Source organism: Cryptomeria japonica, chromosome 3 (assembly GCF_030272615.1).
Source record: "Cryptomeria japonica chromosome 3, Sugi_1.0, whole genome shotgun sequence".
In the NCBI taxonomy this organism is placed as follows: Eukaryota; Viridiplantae; Streptophyta; class Pinopsida; order Cupressales; family Cupressaceae; genus Cryptomeria; species Cryptomeria japonica.
The window spans coordinates 547,705,929-547,717,245 of record NC_081407.1 but is presented as its reverse complement, the minus strand read 5'-3'; the positions used below and the strand labels follow the sequence as shown (position 1 = coordinate 547,717,245).

The 11,317-nt window shown below is 38.3% G+C and overlaps 1 protein-coding gene across 1 annotated transcript; it reads left to right on the top strand.

The window, feature by feature from the left end:
* The first annotated feature begins 4,196 nt into the window (after nucleotides 1-4,196).
* Nucleotides 4,197-11,002, top strand: LOC131874258 (uncharacterized). The gene is made up of 2 exons (XM_059217545.1): nucleotides 4,197-4,628; nucleotides 10,016-11,002. The coding sequence occupies exons 1-2, from the start codon at nucleotides 4,197-4,199 to the stop codon at nucleotides 11,000-11,002; spliced, it is 1,419 nt and encodes a 472-aa protein (XP_059073528.1).
* Nucleotides 11,003-11,317: the final 315 nt, after the last annotated feature.

Sequence of the window (11,317 nt, the reverse complement as noted above, 5' to 3'; positions counted from 1 at the left end):
TATTGATGAAGAAGAAACTGATTCTGATGATGTTGTCAAGGAAGTAAAGAAGAGTGATAAAGATGCTAGAGTTTTTAAAGGGAAACCATCCAGTGAGGAGAAGACCAGAAAGAAGACCAAGTCAGATGACTCAGGTATGATTGTAAGGAAGGTTAAGGAAGCCATCATTAAGGAAGGTAACCTTCAACCTATCTCTAAATATTAAAAGTTGTTAGATGATGTTGGCAAGCGAACCCTAGAGGAAGCAACTATTAAATATCTAAATAATTACAATAGGTCTCTCATTGAGATAATGTCAGAGATTCCTAGGAGTTTGTATGATCTTCTAAACATGAGGAAAGAGACAGCTAGGATGGAGGAAGAAATGATAAGAGAATATGTGCTCGTCCAGCTTTGTTCAGTGATAGCTAAGATAGATATTGATAGAATTCTTAAGGAGAACAAGGAAAAGTTTAGGAGAAATACAAGAGAGAACAAGATAATTATTGGTAAGAATGATGAGACCAGTGAGGAAACTGAGCATATTTTGAGAGAAGACTATTGGAGAATCAGTATAAGGTGGTACCTGAGAGATCTCATGAGGATGTTCAAAATTCTAGTCTGGAAGTCCTAGGTATGCCATGTTGGCATCGAAGTGTCATTGATGTCAACATATGTGTGCGCAGGGCTAAGTTGATGAAGTTGCATAGAGACATGCATGATACCCACTGGATCAAGATGCAACAGGCATGTAGAGTTGATTGATGTCAATAGTCGGAGGAAAATGATGCAAAGATGATATGTGCCACAAAGAGCATCACATAATGTAGTTGAAGGCTGCAAATGTACAAATGGGTTGAATTCATGTGTTCCAAAGTTGGCATCATGTTCTACATCGGCCTCATAACACCTTGGATCCATCAGGTTTTTTTCAGGCATGCTACAGAGTGAAAGCATGTCAAAATCTATGTGCTTGGTAGATTTCGGTGTGACTATCTTTGAGCCTTGACGATATCTTTCTTTTCCCTGTGAGTTTGCCTTTCGGCAAGACTCAATTTATGCTTAGGTGGCCCTTTGAAGTCTTGTCGATGTGGTTTGTTTTTGACATGATTTGGTGTTTTGGTAAAAGATATTTCACCCCTTATTGGCCTATTGCATCCAAATGGAAAAGAAGTTGTTTTTGTTTTCATGCCGAGTTCCGACCATCCTTCGACCACCGATTGTTGGGCTCATTGGTGTCCATGTGTCAGTTGATTGAACACTTTGGGTTGTGTTGTGATTGTATGAGACCCTCCTTTGGGCTTGGATGTGCCATGTGGTGCCCATCTGATGTATCTCTCAAACTGTGTGGGTCCCGTTGTAAAAGTGACTTTTATCAGAGTATCGCTTCAAACTTGAAAAGTGGAAGTTATTCACTAAGTTCACAAGTTAGCATTTTGTTTGATCCTCCAACCTCTGATATGGACCCTGTCTTGTCACACTGTGTATTGTCAGGTGACCTCCTTCGAGTTGAAAAGATGAAGTCCTTTTTCTCTCACTTCTAACATTTGGCTGATATTTGATCCCTAATTGTCAAGCCCACTTTGTCTAAAGTCTACAGATGTCCAATTGGCAACTATGTGTTAGTTCTATCTGATGATGACGTGTTCATGTGGGTCCTGCTGACATCAATTTACATTTTGATATAACATGGCACTTTAATATGACTGAAAATGTATCTTGCTAAATGTGGAAGTCAACGATAAAAAGGTCTTTTTTGCCATGGTGAAGATTAAGTCTAGGCGAGTATACCCCCAAATGCATCGCTATCCCATGGTGAAAATGATAGGAAAGATGCAGGCATGCCGAGTAAGGAAAACAATGCAGAGCGGAGCATCCCTCTATCCTGCAGCAGGAATGATGGAAGAAATGAAGACCTTGAGGGGAAACAAAATGTAAGGCCAAAGATATTTCCCTCTATCCCGCAACAAAGGTGACCAAAGTGGGATGGTCTTGCGGGGCAACACAGAAACAAAAGAGGGTAGTCAATTCTACTATCCCACAACATGCAAAAGGATGAAGAGAGAATCTTGCAGGGTAAAAAGAATAAAGACGAGAGGTGCATCCTGTCAACCCGCAAGAAGAGTGCTTTCATGAGAATGCGTATAACGTGTTATACAATTTGTAGAACACATCAATGCAGCCTGTGAGTCCACATGGACGTTGACCATATGACTTTGATGGCAGATTTTGATGCCACAAATGCATGTTGATAGGCAAATCAATCCACGTGGTGGTCAACCAAGTTTGGCCAGATGATTTGGACAACAAATGAGAAGATTTTGAGGACGCAATGCATGCCGATAAATACAGAGTTTTACGTGGCAGCTATCCGACATTAACCAAGTTATTTGGACGCTGAAAATGAAGACAAGTGGCTTCCAAGGATTCAAGGATAAATCATATATGCCGATGTCGGTGACTAAAGAGAGTTCATTTAAGAAGACTAGTGTAGTCGATCCTATCTATGCAAGATGATGGAAATTTCATTAATGGCAAATCTTTCATAAATGGTTGAAGGGCTCGAGGTGATCAACATAGGTAGAATGTCAGATCTTACATGCAGATAGAGATTACTAATTTTAGTACATTGGTAATTGAGGTTTCTAAGTTGGAAGGCATATCAAATTGTGTGGCGGATTTGTTGGAAGCTCAAGAAGACTATTTTGAAATTCCTGTTGGCAGGAAAATCTATGTGCTCGAGATAGAAAGTAGTAAAAATATTGTTGAGGTTACAAAAAAAAGGAAGAAGACAAGCATAATTAAATGTGGATGGCTACCATATTGGAATGATGAGACAAGGTAGATCATGTAGTGGCTCGAGAAGATTTTTTTTATTTTCTTTTTGGAGGGAAATCTTTGGAGTGTGTAGTTAACCACCAAGGAAGAAAAGAGTATGTGTGTAGAAAATCTATAAGTACATAGGATATATGATAGAGAGAGGATAAGAGGGATGCAAGTATGTATAACATGATGTCTGAGCAGTCAATAACATAGCAAAGAAGATTGCATGCAGAGTAATCACAGGGTGAAGAGGAGATAAGTGGCAGCAGAGAGCAAATAGAGAAGAGCATGGAGGTGGAGTGCAGAGATCAGAGAAGAGAGTGTGAAGAGTCAACGCATATATCATAGTGGATTATATACACTGTGAGAGGTAGAGAAATAGAACTCAACCAAGCAGAGATCAAAGAGCTAGATGTAGAGATAAGAAGAAAATAGAGAGCAAAGAGAAGAGAATAAGAGTAGGCATAAATAAAGAGTAGAGAGCAGAGAATAAGAGCAGACATAAATAGAGAGTAGAGAGATGAGATTGAGGCTTAAGATCAGAGAGTAGAAAAGAGTCAAGTCAATCTTAAGAGAAGAACAATAACGTGTTACAAAACCTCATTTGTAACAAGGTGCATAAAAAGTTTTTGTTTACATGTTCATTGTAAAGTCTCTGAGTGGGTTTTCAGATATAGGGGTTGGTGCCCATAAAGCTAGGGGTTGGTGTTCCTTTGGGTTGATGCCTATAAACTTCAGGGGTTGGTGCCCTAAACACTATAATCATTTTTTTCTTGTGAGGTTGGATTGGAGCAGTAGACTCCAACAACTATTCTCACCAAGGTTTTTCCCACATTGGTTTTTCCTCATATATTCTTGTGTTATGTATTTTCTCTATGTGTGTGTGTCCAATTGTGTTTAATATATCTTCTTATATTTTTATGATTATTATTATTAAAGCTGAGATCATTTAGAAGTTAAAGTTTTTGATTACCATCGATTCAACCCCCCTCTCGGTAGTCCATTATGTTCCATCAATTGGTATTAGAGCACTAGGTTCATAGTTAGATAAGCTTCCTCTAGCTTCCTCTAGTGAGTGAACACAATGGAAAGATGATAAAAGAATATTTGTTATTTTCTACAACAAAGATGAAGAGGAAACTCATCTACTTATGGAACAAGAGATCCAAAATGAGGAGAAGACATCAAGCTGTGACAGTGAATCTCAATCTAGCAATCAGATCTTATTTGGCAGTGATGATGAAGACGAAGTTGATGTTGAACTTTATTTTGGAGGAGAATTGTTATGTACCATGGAAGAATGGAAAGAATTAAAAAATTATAAGAAGTCTACCACAAAGGAATAGGATCAACTGAGCAAGAGTCTTGAAGAATCTAATAGGAATATCAGCACAATGACAACACAACTGGAAGAAGCTAGAGGAATGTGTGAAGAAATAAAATTAGATCTTGAAGATAAGAAAAGAAGATGTGAGGAATTAGAATCAGAAATAGGAGTCAAAGAAAAGAAGTGTAAAAACCTAAAGGATGAAGTGGAAAAGCTCACAAAAGAGCTTGAGAAGTGCCAAGATGATCTCAAGCTAAGAATGAAGTTTGAAGGCAACACCAGTGCATTGAACAATATGTTGGTTAAGAAAAAGAAAAATAAGGATTCCATAGGCCTAGGATATGAAGTTGGCCAATGTTCTACTAGCAAGGATTCATCCAAGAAGGATATACACTTTGCTTCTTCAAGTGATAATGATAATAGACAAACCTTCACGATCAAGAATTCCCCAAGGAAGAAGATAGATCTGACTACAAGTGTCGAACACATGAAGATAAAGGTTGTTTCTACAAGGAAGAATGATGTTTATCCAAAGGAATAGGTATGATGAATGAAGATGGCTTCATCAGAGATAAGAACACAAAAAGAAAGTTTAGGAGACCTCCGGCTAGAAGACAACCAGGATATGTTGTTGCTCACAACACTAAACAATTTTGGAGTCAGAAGGGATGACACGAGAGGACTACAAAAAATAGACAGCCCAAGTTTAATCACAGAAAAAGAGGAAATGGAGCAAACATGCCTACAAGATCTCCACACCTATGGAAAAATAAATTTGTGAGTTACCGGCCCTCTTTCTCTGGTTATTGTTTTCCATGCAAAGGATATGGGCATAGAGCAAGTGAGTGTAGAAAAAAGTCTAGGAAAGGTCAAGTTGAATTCCCTAGAAATAAAAAAATATAGCTTGTCAAAGTTGTAATGCATATGGACATAAAAGTTCAAGCTGTAGATTTATGTATAGAGCTACTCCAAGATATGGGAGCAATAATGTTTATGTTGTCCCAAGAGATAGGAATATTGTATGTTATAGTTGCAATAAAAATGGTCATATGAGTCATGAATGTAAAAGAAAGTCATATCAATCTAAAAATGTAATGAATAACTATAATGGTCATTATGTAAGACAAGTTTCTGCATGGAACAAACTTAGAAATTCTCCTAGAATGGAAAGAAATCAATTTGTTCCATCAGCTGGTCACAATGGCATGGTCTGGAGAAGGAGAACAAATCAATTCAACAAAAACTTCTCTACTCCTCTGTTTGGAATGAATACGGTGTGCTACAACTGCAATAATTTAGGCCATACAGCAAAATCCTATAAAACAAAGGTGGTCAAACAAAGGAAGATGAGAAATGCTTCTCCAATAGTTGCAAATAAGAGACAGAGGGAGATCAAGCAAATCTAGAGAAGAAAGTGTAGTCAAGGAGATGAGAAAGGAAAGAATGTATTTATGAGCAGGCATTGTGCATTCCATGCACAAGTGATATCTCAAGCTTAAAGAGATGCAAAACCTTAGGGGGAGATACATATTGATCACATCTCTTACCCCCAAAAATTTGAAAAGGACAAGTGTAAAGATAGGATGTTACATATGAGATTGAGATAAAAGGTTGTTTATGCATAGTGTAGATGAGGTTGTGCTGGATAAGATTGTGCATGTATGTTGTAGCTACTTTTAGTGAAGAATTTTATCTCTTAGCAATATATCAAGACTCAACATTTTTGGCATATTGGTCACTGTTCAGAGTTTATGCTTGAAAAAGATGAGAACATAGTTGTGTGTTACACAAATGTTTTTGGCAGTACTTTGTTCTAGTAGGGAAGGATATAAATAATTAGATTAGTTAGGTGATGAGAATGGTGCAATATTAAAATATATAACTACATAGGAGGAGATGAAAGTGTTAGGATGGATTGAATACTCAAATCAAGGTTGAAATGTAAGGGCATTAATGGAGGTGGAGGATGTCTATGTTGTCAATTTTCTATAGAAGATAGGATAGCTATGGAAACGCATAAATGAGGAATGACTTATATGACCTCATGAGGATTTAGTATTGCAGTAGACATGAAGGACAAAGGAAAGTAGTTATAAAATGTATGCAAACATAAGAAGAGGTGTTGAGAGAACGTGCATAACAAGGTGTGTAGTATGTTGTCTAGAGGAGAGGCCAACGAGAAAATAGATGGAAGAAAGCATAGTAGATGAAGTCCATTGGTTTTGGTTCTCGAGGGAGACAAAATGCATATGCTGGCAGTGGACCATAGGGGGAGCTGAGAAAACTTGATCAGAGTTTATTTTTGTAATGTTGGATCACTTCCAACATATATTGTAATACTAGTTCATCTAGCATACAGGAAACAAAATTCTACACAATCATATTGATTATACTCAGGCACAACAAATGAATCAAAGGGGGAGAAGTGTTTCAGTTACATAATGCAGGTTTGTTACAAGATGAACATTTTCCAGCAGAATGCATGGCCTGGAGGAGATTGATATGTGTTTTCCTTCTTAGTGAAGAAGGCCAAACAAGGAGAGACATGAGCTGGGATTTGGTTGTCCCGCTCTTTGCCATTGTTTTCAAAGGGGGAGAGTGATGAGTGCTATTGACATCAATGTCAAAGGGTGAGATTGTTGGCATTGAAGTTGTCATTGATGTCAACATGTGTGTGTAGGGATAAGTTGATGAAGTTGAAGAGAGACATGCAAGACACTCACCGGATGAAGATGCAATAGGCATGCATAGTTAATTGATGTCAACAGTCGAAGGACAAAGATGCAGAGATGATATGTGCCACAGAGAGCATCACAAAATGTAGTTGAAGGTTGCAGATATACAAATGGGTTGAATTCATGTGTTTCATATTTGGCATCATGTTCTACATCGACCTCATAACACCTTGGATCCATCGGGTTTGTTTCAGGCATGCTGCAGAGTGAAAGTATGTCAAAATCTATGTTTTGGAAAATTTTGGTGTGATTTTCTTTGGGCCCTGGCGACATCTTTATTTTCAATGTGAGTTTGCCTTTTGACAAGACTCACTTTATGCTCAATCAGTCCTATGAATTATTGTCGATGCGGTTTGTTTTCGGCATGACGATGTTTGGGTGAAATATTTTTCACCCATTATCGGCCTATCGCATCCAAATGAAAAAGAAGTTTTTTTCATTCTGAGTTCTGACCAGCCTCCAACCCCCAATAGTCGGGCTCATTGGTGTCCATGTGTCTATTGTTGATTGAAATCCTTGGTCTACATTGTGATTGTATGGGATCCTCCTTCTTCGGGCTCGAATGTGCCATGTGGCGATTGTGAGATGTATCTGTCAAACTCTGTGGGTTCCGCTATAAAAGTGACTTTTATCGAAGCATCACTTCAAACTTGAAAAGTGGAAGTTATTCACTAAGTTTGCAAGTTATCATTTTGTCTGATCCTTCAACCTCTGATATGGACCTTGCCTTTCCGCACTGTGTATTGTTGGGTGATCGCCTTTAACTTGAAAATTTGAAGTCCTTTTGCTCTCACTTCTAACTTCTAGTTGATCTTCGATCCCCAATTGTCGGGCCCACTTTGTTTGAAGTGTCTGTAGATGTCCAGCTGGCAACTGTGTGTTGGTTCTATCTGATGGTAACGTGTTCATGTGGGTCTTGTCGATACTGATTTGTATTTCAGTGTAACATGGCAGTTTTCCATGACTGAAAAATGTCCCTTGTAGATTGTGGAAGTATTAGCGATAAAAAAGTCTTTTCCACCATGGTGGAGATTAAGTTTGGGTGAAAATACCCCAAAATTCATCACTATCCCATAACGATGATGATAGGAAAGAAGCAAGTGTGTCTAGTATGGAAATCAAATGTAGAGCAGAGCATCCCACTATCCCATGGAAAGAACGATGGAAGAAATGAAGACCTTGCAAGGAAGCAAAATGTGAAGCCAAAGATGTTTCCCGCTATCCCATAGCGAAGGTGACCAAAGTGGAATGGTCTTGTGGGGAAACATAGAAACAAAAAAGGGTAGTCAATTCTGCTATCCCGTAGCATGCAGAATAATGAAGAGAGGATCTTGCAAGGTAAAAAGAACAAAGATGCAAGGTGCATCCCACCAACCCACAAGAAGAGTGCTTTCATGAGAATGTGTATAACATGCATGTTATATGATCTATAGAACACATCAATGCATCCTATAAATCCACGTGGATGTTGACCATATGACTTTGATGGAAGATTTTGATGCCATGGATGCATTTCGATAGGCAAATAGATCCACATGGCAGCCGACCAAGTTTGGCAAGATGATTTGGACAACAAATGAGAAGATTTTGATGACACAATGCATGTCGATAAACACAAAGTTTTACATGGTAGGTTACCAACATTAACCAAGTGATTTGGATGCTGAAAATGAAGACAAGTGGCTTCCAGGGATTGAAGGATAAATAATATATGTCAGTGTTGGTGACTACAGAGAGTTTATTTAAGAAGGCAGGTGTAGTTGATCCTATCTATGCAAGAAGATGGAGATTTCATTAATGATGAATCTATTGCAGATGGTTGAAGGGCTCAAGGTGATCGATAGAGGTAGAATATCAGATCTTACATGCAAATAGAGATTACTAATTTTAGTAATCTGAGTACAATAGCAGTTGAGGTTGCTAAGCTGGCAGGCATATCATATTGTGTAGCAGATTTGGAAGCTCAAGAAGACTATTTTGAAATTCCTGTTGGTAGGAAAATGTGTGTGTGACCAAGATACAAAGTATTAAAAAGATTGTAGAGGTTACAAAAAAGGAAGAAGACAGGTAACATTAAATGTGGATGGCTACCATATTGGAATGATGAGACAAGGCAAATCATGCAGTGGCTCAAGAAGATTTTGTTTGATTTTCCTTTTGGAGCAAAAATATTTGGAGTATTTAGTTGACCACCAAGGAAGAAAAGAGTATGTGTAGAAGCTCTAAAAGTACATGGGATATAAAATAGAGAGAGGAGAAGAGATACATAGGTGCGCATAACATGATGTTTGAGCAGTCAATAACATAGCAGAGAAGATTGCATGCAGAGTAATCACAAGGTGAAGAGGATATAAGTGGGAGCTTAGAGCCAAAGTAGAGAGCAGATAGAGAAGAGCACAGAGGTGGAGTGCAAAGATAAGAGTGTACAAAGCCAAGGCATATATCATAGTGGATTATGTACATTGTGAGGGATAGAGAAATAGAATTGAACCAAGCAGAGATCAGAGAGTTGGATGCAGAGATAAGAAGAAGATAGAGAGCAGAGAGCAAGCATAAATAGAGAGTTGAAAGCTGAGATTGAGGCTTAAGATCAGAGAGAAGAAAAGAGTCAAGTCAATCTCAAGAGTAGAGCAGTAAGGTGTTACAAAACCTCATTTGTAACACAGTGCATAATTTTATTTTTTTACATGTTTATTGTAAAGCCTCTGAGTGGGTGCTCGTAGCTAGGGATTGGTGCTCCTTTGGGTTGGTGCCCGTAAAGCTAGGGGTTGGTGCTCCTCTGGGTTGGTGCCCATAAACTTCAGGGGTTGGTTCTCCTTGGGTTGGTTTCCTAAACATTGTAATCACTTTTTCTAGTGAGGCTAGATTGGAACAATAGACTCCAACATCTATTCTCACTAAGGTTTTTCCCACATTGGGTTTTCCTCGTATATACTTGTGTTATATATTTTCTATGTGTGTGTGTGTCCAATTGTGTTTAATATCTCTTCTCATAGTTTTATGACTATTGTTATTAAAGATTAGATCATTTAGAAGTTAAATTTTTTTATTACCACTGATTCGCCCCCCTCTAAGTGGTCCATTGTGTTCCATCATTCCATCCCTAAGAGATGAGCCTAAAATTGATGAACCTTTTATTCTGGAAGGACAGACAGATGAGCAGGTTGATGTGATAGCTCTGAAATATGTAAGGGTTGAGGTTACTACAGCTAAGGGAGAAGATGAAGGACAGACGAAAGTTGATATAGTTGACGGAACTCAAATCCCTATGGCTGTCACTATTGAGCCTCTAGAGAGGGAAGCTAAGAAGGAGAAGGTAGAGACCAAGGTTGAGCAGATTTTGGTGGCAAGAGACGTTGAGGATTTAGCAAAGGGGAAGCAGATTGTGAGTGACCCATATTTCATTCAAGGCCCTATCAATATTGACTCTCTGTCCCCCATCCAAAGGCTCCAATTGGCCACTTTTGCACAGGCCAAAGCCAACATAGATTTAATGAAGTCTCATAAAAAGGATTGTGAGCTTATGTTAATGGCAACTAGTGTTCTTGAGAAATTTTTGCCATCTTTCAAGGACACATCCAGTACACCCTCCAATCAGCTCAAAAGCTTGCTCAAATCAATTGATTCTCATTTTGTATCATTGAAGAAAGATACAGAGGCAAAATTAATCAGTGTTTTTAATGCCAAAAGGATGAGGACAGTTCTGAGGATGATTAGTGGTGACAAAACCAAACTGGTTTCTTGTGTTAAAAGCATTCAAGATGCATTGGTTGAAGGTGGAAAAATCTACAAATTATGTCTCTTATTGCTTAAGTTCACCATAGAGATTGAGAAGAAGATAAAAGAGCATGAAGTGAATTTGGCCAACCTATCCCAATCATTTGATCCTCAGTCAATTTTTGTAAGCAAGAAGGAAGATCAAGTAATATCCTTACTTGATAAGATCAAAAGCCTAAATCAAGAGAAGGACAAAATTGTTGGGAGAGTTAGAGAGCTAAGAAGTCTTATCACTCCCCAGTTGGATAGCTTTCTGAGTAGTCTACAGGATGCTCATAATGCAAATAAAAGTGCACCTATAGATCTTAGGGCAGCAAAGATGCAAGCCTATTTGTTTAGCGCCCTCATATCCATTTTTTAGAATCTCAAGATGGGTTGGGACACCCATTTGGCATCATTGAAGACCATTTTTGCATATAGAGTTTTGGGAAAATTTTTGATATGCGGATACCTACCTTTGCTATTGATGTCAAAGGGGGAGTATAGGGTAGTGAAAAATGTTTTAATCTCTTAAGGGGAGTCTATAGGAGTTTTGGTTTTTGCATTTTTGGAGTATTGCAGTGTATGACATTTTTGGTTTGACACTTAGTCATTTTTCACTAAATGTTGCCATCAATGCCAAGGAGGGAGATTGTTGGCAAGAGACAAGACAAATATTTTGGTGTTGTCATTAATG